Source organism: Myotis davidii, unplaced genomic scaffold, assembly GCF_000327345.1.
Source record: "Myotis davidii unplaced genomic scaffold, ASM32734v1 scaffold1337, whole genome shotgun sequence".
Lineage (NCBI taxonomy): Eukaryota > Metazoa > Chordata > Mammalia > Chiroptera > Vespertilionidae > Myotis > Myotis davidii.
In genome coordinates, this window is record NW_006288602.1 from 39,866 (window position 1) to 58,930 (window position 19,065).

The 19,065-nt window shown below is 34.4% G+C and overlaps 1 protein-coding gene across 4 annotated transcripts in view; it reads left to right on the top strand.

Moving 5' to 3' along the window:
* The first annotated feature begins 930 nt into the window (after positions 1-930).
* The window catches only part of DCLK1 (doublecortin like kinase 1), a 112,449-nt gene continuing 94,314 nt past the window's right edge, over positions 931-19,065 (top strand). For 2 of the 4 annotated variants that reach the window (XM_006760367.2, XM_006760366.2), the window contains exons 1-2: positions 931-1,306; positions 2,133-2,227. In XM_006760367.2, the coding sequence (XP_006760430.1) occupies positions 1,288-1,306; positions 2,133-2,227 (114 nt within the window). In that variant the 5' untranslated portion in view covers positions 931-1,287. The remainder of the gene's footprint in view (positions 1,307-2,132; positions 2,228-19,065) is intronic. The other 2 variants (XM_015561788.1, XM_015561787.1) reach the window with 2 other exon arrangements.

Sequence of the window (19,065 nt, forward strand, 5' to 3'; positions counted from 1 at the left end):
CTAGCTGGCAGTTAATTTACATATCTCCCTGATTAGCCAATGGGAAGGGTAGCAGACGTACAGCTAATTATCATGTTTCTCTTTTATTAGATAGAATATATAACATTTAAATTATATATGTATGTAAATTATATATATATGTATAAATTTAAATGTTCCATTGAAAATAAGTTCTTCAATAAACTGAAGTGAAAGTTTTTTTATTGTTTTCTTTTTCTTTTTTAAACAATGTATTCCTAAGGCTGATTTCCTAAGAATCCACTCCCCCTTCCTAATTGGCTTGATAAGATTAGCGTCTCAAAATTTTAATATGTCAATACTATGTTTGCTTCCCCATTTGCTCAGTTTTTTCCCCAATCTGTTTTGTTGAACCAAAGGCATAAAGTGGAGAAGCGGGCAAAGAAAATATTACATTCATAAAACATGTTTTCCATCAACTCCTAGGGATATTTTGCTTACTGGTTTATTAGTTGCCCACAGCTCTTTAGTTCTTGCCTGTTTAGGAGCCCTTCCCATAGAGGCCACTGGCTGGGAAGTCCAGTGCAAAGAGGCCTGAGCATCAAGCTCAGTAAGGATGGACTGTAGAAAGCAAGCAAATTAAAGCATGTGCAGTGCTCTCTACTTTAAGCTGCCAAAAAAACAGAAAAAGAAGTTGTATTTTTTAAATCACCAAATGCATTTCAAAGGCAAAACAAATTAGTGCAATGTAGGCTATATGACATTTTTTTAAGGTCTTTGGAGAAGACAAACAACCTCCCACTTTCATGGACCCAAAGATTTTGTGCAAACATTGTGTATGAAAAATCAATAAACATCATACCACTAAATTTTTAAGGATATACTTAGTACTGGGTAGTCAACAGGCTTTAGAAGAGTTGCTGTCATTTTGATTTTCAGATGAGTCACAGGGTCTCTTGCTTCCCCGGAGGCACTTTATTATGATTCAGTGCAAAGTACTGAAAAAGGGCTCCAGCTTCTGGCCTTCAGGGAGTTAGTGGTGTCTGGGAGGGTGTTGCAGTGGCTCCCGAGTTGGCATGAGGCTTAATTGACACCTTTGATACAGCCTGAGACAGAACCTGCACCTCCCACTACTGCTTGGAAGACGTCAGCCTTATGCAGAAAAGGCATCTGCTGATGAATCCTGCATCTCATTCCATCTGCTCTGGGAGCAGCAGCCTTAGCCATCCTTAACTAATCCAACTGCCTCACATTTCTGCGGGTGCTTGGCTTAGTGCTGAGAAGGGACTGCCTCTTACTATTGTCAGGTCAAACAGTAAGACTGTGCCCATGTTAGAACTCATAGAAGGTAAGTTAAATGCATCATTGCTCTTCCTTTTAGAAAATGTTTGTTATGCATTCTTAAGAATGTGTGTGTCTCATTGCTACTTCTACTTCCCTACCTGTGGATGTGAAACATGTAAAAATGTTGTCCTTATATATCTTTGTAAAGTAATATCTTTAAGTGTTTTGTAATGTTACTTAGAGAAAAATAATTGTTAACTTGAGCTCTGTGGCTTTGGTTCTGTTTAGTGATAATGTTGCATGAAAGTCTTAATAATCAGGTAAAATTCCAGTGATTTAAATCTATTAGAAATCAGCTTTTATTTTTCAACAGTGGTAAGGACAATCAGTGAGGAGTTCTCAAGTGTCTGTGCCAATTACTTTGTCTTGTTTAAAAGCAGGTCCTTCAAGTGTTTAGGTGAGGGAGATGTCCAGGGCAGAAATGGATGCAGGAACTTCTAGAAGTGAATTGTTAACTATAAAAATATAGTGATTTAGTTTAACAAGTACTGTGAATATCACCTGAGTGCTGTGCTAATATTTACTCCTACTGGAAGCTAACGAATTAAGGATGAATCCCATTGAAATTGCCCCAGGGCTTTAATCACATTCCCCAAATCTCTATCTGCACAGTCAAAGACATCATTAATAAATTCATCAGGAAAGGTGTGAAAAAACATTTAAAAAATTTTATGTAACCTACTGCTGAAGCTTTTTCTCAGGACCACAGATAAAAAGGTATCTGGAATTTTAGCAAATGTTCCTCTGTAATTATTTCTCAGAGAAGTTTATTTTGTCATGAAACTTTTTTAACATGCCATTTTCCCATCTGTGATTCTTTGTACTTCTAGTTAATGGGACCCCTGGTAGTCAGCTCTCCACTCCACGGTCTGGCAAGTCACCAAGTCCATCACCCACCAGCCCAGGAAGCCTGCGGAAGCAGAGGGTAAGAAAATAAACAAGCTCCTTGCTTCAAATCTGTATGCACCTTGGTGTAGAACAGCACAGGTGCCAGCAAATAGCTCTCTCATAATAGCACTCTTGTCTCTAAGTAATAACCAGGCGGAGGTAGAACAGGAGGTGAGCAATGGCGGGTTAGTTGTTATGGCTATAGTTTCTCTTAGGTAAAACTCAGGGCTTTTACTTTCTCTATGAACCTGTTTAAACCTTATCTCTGAGAAGAATAAATAGTTGCTGCTTCACTTTTTAATTCCTTACTTTTTTGTCCTGAATTACAAAGACCTTACCTGCACTGACTTGTAAGCTTCCTGAGTTTAACAAGCTTTATTAGACATCATCATTGATCATCAGCCTTCCATTGGAAGGAGAAGAAAAAGTGCCATTGTTGGAGGGGTGGCCCATTGTCAGGAGTTGCTTTATAGCATAGAATGGTGTTCCAGAGTGGATTAGGGTCAATGGAAAAGGACATGGGTCCATATGAGACATGCTTTTGTGAATGAAACTCACATGGAGCACCTTGTTTTTCATCACTACCTGACTTTAATTTTTAGCTTCCTGTGTAATGATGGAGAAAATGACCAAGTTTGGATATCAAAATTAAAAAGTTACTGAAAACAGTGTTAGCTTCTCCATGCTAAGGAAGGGGAATGGAAGAACTACTGTTTTTATCCCTTTACAACCTGTAATGTTTATCTTTTCCAGAAAAACTAAGGCAAGACTAAAAGGAGTGAAAAGGGGAGGAGGGGGAAGATACAGTGGAGGAAATGGAAGGCCTTTCATTGTTTGATTTCACAAGCAAGGTGGGGAGAAATACAGGCGCTTAGGAGGTTTTATGATGTTGCTCACTGAATATTTTAATAAGCAAAGGCTTCTTGGAGTCTTTGGACATCAAATACTAGACTCTTGAATTTGGCTTCTTTTATTAAGTGTTTTAAAATGAGACTTCCAAGTTCCATAAGTTTAAACTGTAACCAACATGGAAGCTCCTCTGTTCAAGCTTCCTCCCAGGTTGTGTTCACACAGCACTGTCTAAAGGGGGCCTGTGGAATCAGTCCCTTGTCCCTTTGGAGCCTGTCTCACCATTTTCAGGTTGTATTGTCATTCTCCACTGATGCCCTTGGCATCGGGTTTGGCTTATTTGGATTATTTGATGAGGCCCGGGGTTTGGCACCAGCTCCTTCACTAAGTAGCTGTGTTATCTTAGATTAGTCTGTTATCCTTTCTAGGTTTTGAAAAATGAAAGAAAATAAAGAGGCTCTTTCCAGATAGAAAACCCAATAATTTTATTTCAGTTCTGTTCAAGTGTTTTCAGTATGGTTTTCTTCTTGGCCACAGTCTAATTTGGCATTTTAAAGTACAGTAGTTATTAGTAAACTACTAAAAAGAATTGGCCAAATTAATTTAATCTGCTAAATGTCTATGTTTGAGTGGAGGGAGTAGTAGGGTGATTGTGTGTGTGTGAGTGTGTGTGTGTGTGTGTGTGTGTGTGTGTGTGTGTGTGTAAATATTACCTAGCTAGGTCCCCATTTGTAGGAACAACCACTGGATATAGCACAGAAAGGGCCCTCTTTCATAGAACATTCTCCCTTTTGAAGTATATACTTTGAAGAGTATACCTTGTATAGAAATTCATCTTTATCCTTTGAATTTATTAAACTCAGATTTAGGATTTTGTTCATGCTTAGTGATTGAGATTAAATTAGAATGGCTGAGAAGCCCTGCCATATCTGATTTTCTCTCCTGGATGCTTATTGGGGATATAAAGCTCCTTGCTTAACCCTTTGTTTGAAGAATGAGGCTGGAATTTACTTCTGCTCTCTATATTTTCTATTTCACTATTATTTTGTCCAACTGAGGCAGAAAATTTCCATGTAGTTGCTAGCAGCTGTGTGGCCAATAGTTTATATTATTAACATTGTCATGTGGGAACTGATTGTAAGGGTTGGTTGTCTTATACATTCTTCATTTTGTCATTTAAATTAACAATGCAAGCATCATACCTGAGAGGGGAAAACAATACCACTTGTTTTATAAAGATACAGGGTTTATCATCATCTGAAAACATTTATTACGCACATGTTATTTGCGGAGAACTGGATGAATCAGAGATGGCTCAGTTTCCAGGCTTTTGAATTCAGGCCATACATGAACATTCTCCATTCATGTACCGTGTCAGTGGATGGGCACACTTCCAGCTGCTCTAGCAAGAGAAGCTTTCATCTGGGTGTGGAGTCAACTACATCAAATAACCTCTCCAGATTAAAATGGGCCTCTAATATCACTAAAAACTGATCCTGCTTCAAATTTGGTTAATGTTCTTCTCAAATGTTTGGCTGTACTCATATGCAGGAAATACTGAAATAAGTGAAAGATGGCAAGTGCTAAAAGAAGATATTTCAATGAATAAATTAACTTTTTTATTGCAAACTGGAAAGAAGTAGCTACTTCTATTTTCCCTCTCTGTTGCCTAGCAACGTGGCCAGGAAAACTTGGCTGTCCCCCTAAACACACACGTAGACACACACTCACACTTCCTACCTGAACAGAAATTTTTGTGTTTTAAAGAAATAGTGAGATGTTTGACTAATTTCTTCACAAACAAGAAAATCTATATTTTCATTCATATTAATTATGATAATCCAATCAGTTTTTTAACTTCCCTTAAAATCATATTTTTATGTTATCTCTCTTGGTTTTAGAATAGTTATATACAACAAGAGTCTGCATGCCAGATATTTTTCTTTATGAAAGTACTGTTAGTAAGGTACCAAGCAACCTCTCTGTTTTTACAAAATAGTTATTTAAATTGCTGTCTAGAAGCATTTGACTGGTCACAGATGAACATCTTGGAGGATCTTCTCCATCCACGAACTTTCTTGGGTCCCATTTTTTAATCAGAAAGAAATGTGTTATGTGGGTTGAATGAAGCTACCCACTATCCTCCCACATTGCTGCCTTTTTGTAGGTTATCTGATCATTCAGATGATGTACAGAGTGGGTGGTACAAAATAGGAAAGAAGCCAGGATTCTTAGACACTGCAGATCTGAGCTGGTTGCCTGGCTACTAATAGAGAGAGATCTCTTGGCAATAAGGGTGAAGGGGAGAGAAAGAGAGGTGCTAGGTGAGTGGTTGCGGAACTGGGGAAGAATATTAGAAAGGGGTGTGAGTCAAGTTTGAATTCTTTCTTTCAAACATAAAATTTGAAAAGGCACTGTTTATTAGGTTTATGTGATGTGCAAATACAACACTTAGGTTGCTGCTCTGGGACTTGAATTTGCTGAATAGCAGCTGGGGCTTCTAATAAGTTATTTTGTGAAGTAAGCATATTCTTCTTCTACCCCAAATGGGAAGGAGGTGTTCAAGAAAGAATTGTCTAGATACATACAAGCAGGGATGGCATTGACAGCCTCAGCGGCTGTAAAACTTAACTGGACACAAAGGAAGGTAAAAGTTCTTGAGGAGATCAAATCAATAAGGCAAAATAAGGACTATTTTGTCTATTTAGATGGTTTCTCAATTATTTTTCCTCTTATATGAATTTGGTCACTAATAGGTCTAATGACATTAGACACTACTTGTGCTCATTCAGTGTTGCTCCACTCCTGGGAGCCATAGAGCACCTATGAGGACCGAGTAAACAATTTATACTGCCCTTCGTCTTACAGGACCTCTACCGGCCCCTCTCTTCAGATGATTTGGATTCAATGGGAGACTCGGTGTAAAAGAGACAATGGTGCAATGTATATGGTTTGTGATTAGGTGAAGGGTAAACATTTTCTAAGCAAAAGTCTAACAGTAAAATACACAAAAAACTTTTGCATACTTTGAAATTGCAAAGCCCAAATTATATAAAAGTAAATATGCAGGCATTTTGTATTTATGATGTTAATCCTGGAGTTTTTCTTTCTATGTCTCCTACATTATTTGATTAGGGGATCATGAACACAAACTCAGTTGCTGAGGTTTTATGCAAGGCCTGGCTCCAGATGAATTTCAAATATGGACCCAATATTGAGTATAAGAATATGTTAATGATGCAGCAATACAGTTATAATTTCTGTATCTGGGGTTTTCATTTTAATCACAGTAGACATGTAGATACAATTTTTCTGTATTTTTGGTCAAGCAGATTAAAATGACACTAAAACACATTTTTTTCTTAAAATTAAATTCTTTTAAAAATTTGGGTTGGTAATATTTAAAGGTACTTTTATAGCAAAATAATAAAAATATACAGGTAGATTTTTTTCCTTTCTAGTCAGCAGAGAAAGCTACTTGTCATTTTGTGGATTAATATAATTGAGGAAAAATACCCATATCAAGGATACATCTCATGAAGATTTTAACATTAAACATTAGACAATTTCCTTATTTTTCTTGAGCAAATTTAAACTTTTTAAATTATTTTTTATTTCAAACAGTTTAAAAATAGCTGAAGCTAAACACTAACATGAAGAACTATAAATTATATAATTCCTCTCACAACTATATATGTAATTTTTCAAATGTGTAAAGTCTGTAGCTAGGGAACTTTTTTTTTACACACAGAACTAAAAAAATAATTGTATCTAGACTTCTTCCAAAAAATCAATTTGAAAAGCTAAATTCTTTTAGATGGTACTGTATAAAGAAGGCCCCAAATATCTAAATCTCCATTCCAATAAATCCTAAATCTTGGTAGTGTTTTGGAAATTTTCATATGCAAAACTCCTTTTGTGTTAAACCAAATAAGTCTATGATTATAACCCATTGTTAACATTAACCTATTCTGCTCTTCTGGTCTTCTCTTTAAAAATTATGGTCAGCTTTTCTTAAACATAAAATAATTATTTTACAATCTGAATGTCAAATTAATGTGTATGGTCTATTGTATTTAAGCCATATCCTACTGATCATCTAGTTTTGCTAACCACTAACAATTTAAGACTTGTGAAGCATGGTTTTCATACTATACAGGCTTGACATATCTCAGTAGGTGATAAATTAAAAATGTATGATGTCATTTGGAGGCTTTTACTGGCGTTTTTATTTTCAAATTTTACTTGAAAATGGATTTTAAAACAAAATGTTTGATTCAAGATGGAGAGAAATTCAGTTGTCATATACTATTTAAAATGTTAGCAATTTAACTCCTTGATAAATTACTCAACTATTAAATTTTACCATCTGGCTTATAGTTACATATGTTACCATTTCACTTTCCAAGTGAATAAAATACTTCAACCAAAAGAAGATTTAAAAAAAGTCCAGGCAATCTAACAGCATTTGAAAACTTAGCCTTATAATAATTAGTGCCTCATTATCCTGTCTGTTGGAGAGAAAGACACTTCTCTGGCAGGTTATTCGAGAACCGCAAACTGAACCATTCCATCTTGAAAGAGCAGTTCATAATAATACCTGTTCCAGACTTCATGTTTTAAAACTGTTTCCAATAGAAACGAACAAAGACTCCTGCTGAGATCAAAAGGCTGCTTTGTTTTATCTGAAATAGTAAACATCTGGGAAGTTGCCTATGCTGGTGTCTGTTCTAGTTATGTCTTTGTAAAATGCATTACTTAATGCTGTTGAGTCTTAAAACATAAAAGATTGGTATGTATTTGACTGAACTGTCCAAAATGCAAAGAAAGCAGTGGAACAGTTAACTAAATCTGGTGGGATTAGATGGTCCAGAACAAAAATAAATTCCAATAATTTAACTTCCCTACATTGTCTATCTTATGGAGAACTACTGCTTAGAGAGGTCCAATAAATGATATTTATTCTGTATAAGTGGCAGATTTTACCAACTGATATGAAGTCTATGATTTTCTTTAGACACAGAAAAAAAACACACCCTGAACTTGTACTAATTGATGTTATCATGGCCAACTTTCCATTCAAGCAGTTTAAAACGGAAATGCTATTCCATGGCATTTAATCTTTTCAACATATGTCTTTTATTAAAGGACTGTTCAGGGGCAATGTTTATCATTTACTTTTTGAAACTGAAGTCCCTCAGAGATTGAAACAGCACACAGTTTATAGACTTTGACATATCTTTCTATGCAGAGTGTACATTAGACTACAGCAGAAATAGATAAAAATATCCTTAGCAATAAACCAGAAGTTTTCAGTTCATTAGTGGAACCAAACTGATGATTTATAGGAAGTTAAGATTTATTTGCATATGGAATTATTTTTAAAAAAATATAGACACTGAATTTTAAAATTGTTCTACTAAGCAGGAAAGAACTCCAGCAGAAACATGCATTTTTGTCCTTATTGGTAAACCTTAAATGTGCTGAAGGCACCGTGTTCTAGTTAAAAGTTTGATAGTTTTAATTTGTACTCACTATTTTTCTTAAACATCATTGAAAATGATGTAATAAATATTTCCCTGCTTTCATCATTTTAGAAATGCAAAACCCAATCATATATCAAGTGTGAAGTTCAGTGTGAATTCAAAGGACTGCTTTTGAAAGCCATGTGGTTAGTTTCTTCTTTGTCTTGCTTAATCAGTTAAGTGGAGGGAGGGGAGTGGTAAGACACAATGTCTATACTCTCATAGGCTTTTAAAAAGTGTCAGGTCCACCCATCTGTACACATACCTGTATTTATATATTGGCTCTATTGGCTCATCTAAATATTAAAAAAATCAAATGAGATTTTCTAAAAATATTTTGAACCACCATTATGTACTATATGCCCTCCCTATGATACCCAGGAAGGGTATTTTTTACATCCACTGTAGATCTATACATGATTGGGCTCTTTTAAAAAAGCTTAAAACATGAAGTTTAAAAATCACATTTCTTAATATAAATGAGTGAAAATATAGAATAATATTATTGAAAAATAATTCCATATATTCTAGCCATTGGACTGTTAAATTTTTCATAGTGGCCATATATCTATATATGTATGTGTGTGTTAATGTAAATTAACAGAGCTCAGTGTTTTTATGGATGTGCTTATATAAGTATTTGTGTATGTATATAGGCCATGAGTAGTATAGTATTTGTGACACAGCCTTCTAAGTTACTGGCTCTTGTGGAATTACATATAAAACCTTCATGTCATACATTGTTACTTATGGCATATTAGGGCATGTTTAAGTTCAAAAGTAGTTTGCTAAACTTGTATGGCAAAACAGTTCTAAATAGTCAGATGTACTAATATTTTTTTAAATTGAAATCCAGATACACACAAAAATAATTGAAATTTAGAAAAATCCAATTTGTGTTAAATGTTAAATATAAGCACACATTAATATTTATATGGTTATGTCTTGACATTCAATTATTAAAATGAATACTATCATAGACATTTCTCTAATGTGTACATATTGATGACATGTAATTATTGCCAATCAATATTCACTAAAAATGAAATATTGTTTTATAGATCTGTGAGTAGTTGAGTATTATATTGAAACAGAAATAGAAGAGAGTCCAAACTGTATTTAATTTGAAGTTTAATAACAAACTCAGATTACCTAGAAGGCAATTTTTTATGTTCTTTCAAAACACTAAACTGTTGACATATTTTCAGTAGTAACCTTACTATACTTACAAGAAAACAACAACACCAACTTGCTATATGTGTGTATACTAGTATATCTATATAAATATATACACATGTGAAAATGTTAATTGAATGAATTTACTATTATATGCAGACATTTACCTACTTATACATATTTGTACTAGCCTTACTAGCATTTCTAATTGTGTATGTCTGTGACAACTGTATTTGACTGAGATATCCCATAGAAGAATAGTGTGAAAATTAGAGATGTATTTAACTCAGTATACCTACCAATTGCTTGATGCATTTGTTACACTGTCAGCTAAAAAAAAATTTATAATTTTGTTTGTATAATACATGTGGAAAAGATAGGAAATATGAAGCCCTTATTAAAATTTTTAAGGGTGCATGATAAAGAGTGTCCTTAAAATATGGTTCATTTTAGTAAAGATGATGAATAAATTCCAAGATAGTATACATGATGCATGTAATATATGAGTGTTTGTATTATATATGACCACAAAAAGTCTTTGAAGCCAGGGTAGTAGATATCTGAAATGTCATAGGCAAAGTACTATGGAAGTCAAAATTTTTGTGATCTGTTTTTTGAGTTCATATTCATCAACAACAAGGAACTGAATTTATTTCTTCTAAGGAAATTTTACTTCAAAATACACCATGAATGTTGTAAATTTGGGTAGAATTTTTATAAAATGGTTGACATCCTTTCTGCTTACAGTTTGACTTGTTTGGATATTTATTATCTTAAAAAGAACATTTGCTGTTAAAATGTTTTAAAAACTGAGGCCATCAGCAGAGTTTGATAGAGCTACATAATGAAATGTTTCATTGAACTACCCAATTTTGAAAGTTTCATCACTTTGTGCTGTGGCTTCCTTGTAAAATGTTGTTCCCGTGTTTCACACTGGATCATGTTATTCCTCTCAAAGTTAAATTTGTGACATCACCTTAGAGTAACTATACAATAAACAGGAAAAAATACCTAATGTTGTTCAGTGAGTTTCTTTCAGAAAATTTGATAAGTAGACATTGAAATTGAAATAATGGTGTGGGGGAACAGTTACATTCATAATCATATTTGTGATGTTCTTGTAATATAATTAACATCAGCAAGTGATAATTGAGATATTGCAGAATGGCATCATATAACATCTGAAGTGTACAATACTGACAATAACAAAAAAAGAAGAAGACTATCTGATGAAGACTTTTATTTCAGTTGGTTAAATTTAAGTCATTAGTACACGTTCCTCTCTGAGTTGCCTTAAAGGTGAATTTGCCAGACATTGGCAACTGGTTGAAAAAGAGAAATTAACTACATTTTTGAAGTATATTAGCTGTCTGCTGGGCTTGAAAGTATTTATCCAAGGTCATCTAATTTGCAGGGGGGAAAATATGCTTGTGTATGTATGTACATGTGCATATGCAAGTTATTTTAAAAGCACTGAATAAATAAATATATAAAATAAATAAATAAATAAGAATATCAATGATAATAATAATAATAAAATATTGGATTACCCAACTTAAATTTAGAACAAAAGTCCATAATATGTATCATTTATAATATGGTGTAAGGGAGAAAATAAAATTCTACTAATCTAGTTAGAAAAAAATATTTTACATTAAAATGATTATAGAAGTTCAGAATTCTGGTTTTAAAACTAATATTTTTACCAAGGTCATTTTAACCTTAAAATTACAGTTTACTTTAATTGGTTCTCTTTATTATTTCCTTGATAACCTAAATATAATCAATACCCAAAGCAATAATGATACCACTGGAAGGAATGTTCACAAGTTTATAATTCCCAATTGTGTAATACAGTTTAAAATAAAAGGTAGCAAATGCCTGGAAGAGTAGTGCGCTCCCTTCATCACAGGTTGGAAATCCCATTTAAGGAGGAAATTATGGAGGAAATCATTTTACTTACTGAGAGGAGATAAACTGGATTATTTCTTAGCCCCCTTCCAAACTATTATCAAATTAAGAGGAGACTTTGTTGTCCACACCTACTACCACTACCATGAAAGTCTCTTCAAGACAATTGGTTCAGATTTTGAATTTACAGATCTTGGCCTGATAATAGAAGTGAAGATTGACTTACTGAAACAACAAAGTTTTAACTAAATATATTTAGTTTTGAAATATTGGCTCCCAGGATTTCACTAAAACAGGTTTAATGCCAATATTCCCATTTTAATTTTAATTTTCTCTAAGTAACCTAATTTCATAAATAACAGTTCTCCAGTCTTTTAAAACTTTGAGCAAATCTTTATGATAACATTTTACATTTTTCAGTATTTATTCTTAATTTTATACATGATTGCCTATATCATAAACTTTATTTAGGCTAAACACACCATGAAGAATACAGACAAAGGAATTTGGAAAAAGGTTCCCTTTGTGCCTGTTTCAAATAATGAATCCTATTAGTTATTGCAGATTGATGTCATCAACTTATTGTTCTATACCAACTTGAAAAGTTAATGTATGTTTTTTCTATATGCACATAGAATTCCATGGATTTTAAGCTTCTACATGAAGATTATAATTTTATTTTGTTATATGAGGTAATCTTTAGAGATTTTGTAGACCTTGAATCAAGAAAAAATCACCAAGACAATTGCTTGAATCTGTTAAACATTTTTTAGTTGTGTTTCTCTTATAAAGTTCATCCAGTTGATTTCAAAATTATTTTTTTACTAGTGGCCCAGTGCACGAAATTCATGCACTTGGGCGGGGGCAGGGCGTTCCCCAGCCTGGGCACACTCTCAAAGTGTGGGAACCCCGCAATCAATCCCCCAAAGAGTTGGGCCCTGCCCACCCATCTAGGGCTCCTCGATGGATTGCCCTAAAGAGGTTGGCCGGAGCCGACGGGACCTGCCTCCACCCTGCACACACAGCATAAGTCCCTGCCCACCCATGCGTGCGTTGCTGTGCCACGCAGCCTCCTAGTGATGGATTGTTACTGCATGAGGGCATCATGGCGTGAGGTCATCACGGTGTGAGGATGTGATGACCACATAGGTTTTTATTAGTATAGATAACTTTTGAAATTAATATTTACAAAGTAATAAATGTATACCAATGATTTTCAACCAGTAAGCCACAAAATTTTTTAAAACAAGCAATACCTGGCTGCTTAGTCAGGGGCACTGCCCTCTTTTCCTTTAGATTGTCAAATAAAAAGAAATGACAGCAGCCAACACAATAGCCATCCAATATGAATGAATCAAAATTGCACTTTTTTTTCAGATTGGCGAAATATATATATATATTTTGGTATGCCATAGAATTTTAGTAGTTAGTTTATGTGTGGTATGAGATGAAAAAGGTTGAAAATCACTGTTGTATACCAAGACAAAATTCAAAGTGGAAATAATACAATTATCCAGGGAAAGCTAAAGCTATCTGGTAACATTTTTCTACATTGATTAGATCAATTGGATCAATTAGGTATTTTTGAAATCTTTATTCAGCATGGACCCAAGATGAGTGACACTATTCAAACAAATGGCAGGAGAATTACACTATTTTTATTTAGAATGAATTGCTTTTTACTACATATTTATCAGCTACATCTTGGTAAAATGTGGTTAGAGTTATTATGTCAGTTTTCTCACTTCAAAAAGTGTGATATATTCTCCATCTGTTATAGGATCTCAAGTTAAATAGCTACATTTAGGATGTGTTCTTACTTAGAGTAGTGCTTTCATGAAGGTGTGCCATAAAAGCATCCAGGTGCCAGCAGCCTGTCCATCTGGTTCCCATTAGATATGCTTGGAGGTGATGACATTTTAAATGTCACAGTATCTCATAGAGCAGCTAATTGCATTGAATTCTAAAGTAACTGTATGTTTTGTACTGTATATCCAAATGTGTTGGAATTAACAAGCTGATTGAAGCAAACAAAATCTTATCATCACGTATACTATAAAATCCTTTGCTCAGAAAAATCAAACAAGTAAATTAATTTCATTTATAAGCATGCAAAAATAAAAGCTGACTTTTTAGTTTCTGTTGGTCATAAATAAAGGTTGATTAATTTCACTAGGTAAATTCTAAATAACAAGAGTGTAAACATCTTTCCTTTGCTGGTTTTCAAAATCCTTCAATTAGATTTATGAACAATAATCAAAATGTTCCAATACTAAGTTAGTATATTTAAGCATTAATCACAAGAATACACAGAGACATGCTCATTAAAAATTACTTCAAATGGGAGAGAGAGCAAAAATGCTAGGTGACAAAAATCAGAATCCAAAAACGAATAGGCTGTAAAGATTAGGAATTTAATATAGATGACATTTAACATGAATAAATGAGAAGTCTTAGACTTGATTCGAAACACCAAATACAGAACAGGGAGACCTGACTCAACTGTGAGCTCATTGTAAGGCTAGCAAATTATGCGAAATAAGCCAGTCAATGAAAGAAAAATACCACATGATCTCACTCATTCATGGATTATAGAGACCATTATAAACTGATGAACAAAAATAGATACAGAGGCAGAGCAGCCTTGAACAGACTGTCAAACTACAGCAGGAAGGCTAGGGAGGGTTGGGGGGCAGGAGGGGGAGGGTAAGAGATCAACCAAAGGACTTGTATGCATGCATATAAGCATAACCAATGGACATAAGACACTGGGGGGTAAGGGAGGCCAGGGGAATGTCAAGGGGGCGGGGAGACATATGTAATATGCTTTGTAATACTTTAAGCAATAAAACAAAATTTAAAAAAAAGTCAATATGACTTTAAAGTATATTAATATTATACTCACCAACAAGAAAGCTGAATCTTTCTCAGCTCTGTGATGGTCAGGTTATACCTAGAATATTGAATTCATTTTGACCACCAGCTTTAACAAGATATATTGACAACTGGAGTGTGTCCACAGGAGGGAGAAGGGATCACAGAGTCCTGTCACATGATGAACAACAAAAAAACCCTGGGAATATTCAAATTGAAAAAGAGAAGACAAGAAGGGGCCAGTAGCCTTTTCCAAATACCTGAAGTGCTGTCATAGAGAAATGGATTAGGACTGTACTGGGTGGCTTCAGACGTGAGAGCTAAGACCAATAAATTAAAAATGTAGAGGAACATCATTTCAACATAACCTAAGGAAGAACTTTCTTTGTCTCATATTAACCATTAAGGGGCTGCCTCAGGAAGTAATGTGTTCAATGCTGGTGGTTTCTAGACAGAAGCCATTTGACTATATAGTTAGAATTTTTGTAGTGGAAATTTGGTTTCTGGGTGAAAGTAGGATGGAATAGGTAACGTTTAAGATTCATTCAAATCCCTGTAATTCTTTGAATCCATGAATGGTCATGGTCTTTAAAAAGTATATAATGTTAACTACCTTACTCATTTGGGGAAAAGAAAAAAATAACACCATTAGAAACCTAATACATTTATTTTACTCTATTTTTGCATAATAAATAAAATGAGGACTTTCAATTTTCAGAGTACACTATTTATAATTAAATACATTTTTTTTTGCTTAAAACTGTCATTCATCTGTCAACATTAGACAGCATGAAATGTAAAATGACTTGGGGTACATTTTCAAAAACACAAACCTAAAGTTCAAAATAAGCAGTTTTAGTGACTTTGAATATTTTTTCATGTGTCTCTTGGCCATCTGTATGTCCTCTTTGGATTTTTGTCTATTTAGGTCCTCTGCCCATTATTTAATTGGATTGTTTATCTTCCTTTTGGTAAGTTGTATGAATTCTTTATATATTTTGGAATTTAACCCCTTATTAGCTGTATCATTGGCTAATATGTTCTCCCATATAGGGAGCTCCCTTTTCATTTTGTTGATGGTTTCCTTGCTGTTCAGAAGCTTTTTATTTAGAAATAGTCCCATTTGTTTAATTTTTCCTTTCTTTTCCTGCCCCTAGGAGATCTATCAGCAAACATATTGCTGTCTGAGATTTTGCTGCCTATGGTTTCTTCTAGGATTTTTATGGTTTCATGACTTCCATTTAAATCTTTCATCCATTTTGAGGGTTTTTTTTTTAATCTTTATTGTTGAAAGTATTACATAGATCCTCCTTTTTCCCCCATTAAGTTCTTCCAGCCAGCTCACATCCACACCCCCAAGCCCTCACAACTGCATTGTCTGTGTCCACAGGTTATACATTTATGCATACAAGTTCATTGATTGATCTCTTTCCACCCACCCTCCCCCGCCTTCCCTCTGAGGTTCAACAGTCTGTTCATGCTTCTATGTCTCTGGGTCTATTTTTGACCATCAGTTTATTTGGTTCATTAGATTCCACATATGAATGAGATCATGTGATACTTATCTTTTTCTGACTGGCTTATTTGGTTCAGCATAATGCTCTCTAGGTCCATCCATGCTGTTGCAAATGGTAAGAGTTCTTTTGTTTTTATTGCCACGTACTATTCCATTGTGTAAATGTACCAGTTTTTTATACACTCATCTGCTGATGGGCACGTAGGCTATTCCCAAATCTTAGCTATTGTAAATTACAGTGCTATGAACATATGGGTGCATATATTCTTTCTGATGAGTGTTTCGGGGTTCTTAGCATATATTACTATAAGGGGGATCACTGGGTCAAATGGGAGTTGAATTTTTAATTTTTTGAGGAAACTCCATACTGTTTTCCACAGTGGCTGCACCAGTCTGCATTCCCACCAGCAGTACACAAGTGTTCCTTTTTCTCTGCATCCTATCCAACACTTATCATTTGTTGATTTGTTGATGATAGCCATTCTGACCGGTGTGAGATGGTACCTCATGTCATATTAACCCGCGTCTCTCAGATGATTAGTGACTACTCCAATATATGCTCTTGCCTGCTTTGTCAAATATTAATTGAGCATAGTGGCTTGGGTGGATTTCTGGGTTCTCTATTCTGTTCCATTGACCTATATGCCTGTTCTTGTGACTGTTTTGAGAATAGTGGCTTTGCAGTATAACTTGATATCTGGTATTGTGATTCCTTCAATTTGTTCTTCTTTCACAAGATTGCTGCAGCTGTTCGGGGTCTCTTTTGATTTTATATAAATTTTTGGAGTGTTTGTTCTAGGTCTGTGAAAAATGCCGTTGGTATTTTAATAGGGATTGCATTGAATCTGTAGATTGCTTTGGGTAGTATGGACATTTCAACGATGTTGATTCTACCAATCCATGAACATGACATATTCTTCCACTTGTTTATATCTTCCTCTATCTCTTTTTTCAAGGTCCTGTAATTTTCGGAGTACAGGTCTTTTATCTCCTTGGTTAAGTTTATTGCTAAGTATCTTAATTTTTTGTTGCAATGGTAAATGGGATTGTTTTTCATTTTAGTTTCTCTTTCTGAGAGTTCACTATTGGTGCATAAAAATGCTATGAATTTTTGAGTATTAATTTTGCATCCTACTATGTTTCTGAATTTATTTATTAAATCTAGTAGTTTTGATGTAGTCTTTAGAGTTTTCTTTGTTCAATATCATGTCATCTGTGAATAAAGAGACTTTTACTTCTTCTTTTCCATTTTGGGTGCCTTTTATTTTTTCTTCTTGTCTGATTGCCATGGCCAAGACTTCTAGTTCTATGTTGAGAAAGAGTGGTGAAAGTGGTCATCCCTGTATTATTCTTGTTCTTAAGGGAAATAGTTTTAGGTTTTGTCCATTGAGTATGATGTGGGCTGTAGGTTTGTCATGCATGGCTTTTATTATGTTGAGGTATGATCTCTCTATTCCCACTTTGCTGAGAATTTTTATCAGAAAATGTTATTGGATTTTGTCGAATGCTTTTTCTGTATCAATTGTTATGATCATGTGATTTTTGTCTTGCAATCTATTTATGTGCTGTATCACATTTATTTATTTGTGAATATTGTACCAGCCTTGCATCCCCAGAATAAATCACAGTTGGTCATGCATGATGTATGATCTTTTTAATGTATTGCTAGATCAAATTTGCTAAAATTTTGTTGAGGATTTTAGCATCTATGTTCATCAGGGGTATTGGCCTGTTATTTGTCATATCTTTATCTGGTTTTGGAATTAGGGTAATTCTGGGCTCATAAAAAGAGAATGGAAGTGTTCCTTCCTCTTGAATTTTTTGAAATAGTTTGAGGAGAATAGGTGTTGGTGCTTCTTTGAATATTTGGTAGAACTCCCCTGTGAACTGAGTACATAAATTAAGGGACATCTTTGGTAGGAAACACACTACTAGCCTATTAATTCTGGTGCTTGATGAAAGAATGTGTCTTTGTATTCTAAAATTTAAAACACAATATGACAAGACAGCACCTGCCACCCCAAATCACAATGTGTCTACATTAATAAACACCATTTGTGATGCTGCTGGAAGAAATTCAAGAAATATGAAAGCCCAGAAGAAGACGAGGTTTACATTTTAGAAATGATCCTACAGCTTTTCTGCTCAGAAGACCATTATGTCTTCAGCAAAGGATAAATGATCTCACGTTTGTGGAAAACACATCCTTTACTTCAAATGTGGTAATTTTAATGTTTATTTTTTCTAGACAACTACATAATAAATCTGTCTTGTTTCCATCTCATATTCCAGTATTATAAATATGACATTTTCGCAAATAGACATTCATAAAAGTCAGCAAAGCATTGCTTAGAAATTCATGCATTTATAATACCTGAGACCAGTTGTGACTACATAGTGTCGCACCAAGAAAAACTGTTTCAAAGTTATAATCTGAATCCCTTTTTACAGCCTGACACAGTATGAATGTATGCTGCTGGTCACAAAGAGAGGCTAGATGAGAGAGGATGGAAAAATATCTCAAGTAACCAGGCTGATTAAGAGAGAATTCTAATGATATTAGAAAATAAAGGGCACACCACACAAACTATGTGGCATTCAGAGGTTTACTAGAGTAACTATAAAACTTCTTGAATGTCCTATAAGGAAGCAGGAGCATTTACTGCTGTGAATTTAGCTTTTTAAAAAAGTGTAACTTTTATTCCAATTGTACTCATCCAATGGAACTTGTTCATCTTAGGTGCATCCTGGATATGTTCATGGCAGTTGACTCAAATGGCCCTTCAGGGATTTAAGTAGCATTTCCCCAATTACATTAATCTTTGGTGAAAATGAAAATATTTGCATTTTCTATGCAAGATACTATAGTTCTTGGTGAAATTATATAAAACTTCTCTTCCTTCCTACCTTGTTAAGACTGGTTTGAATGGGGGGAGGTTGAAGGGAGACAGGTAAGCAGAAGAAAACTAGGTCAACTTTGCTTCTCACCACATCTTCATTATTAATTCAACTACAGATGCTCTT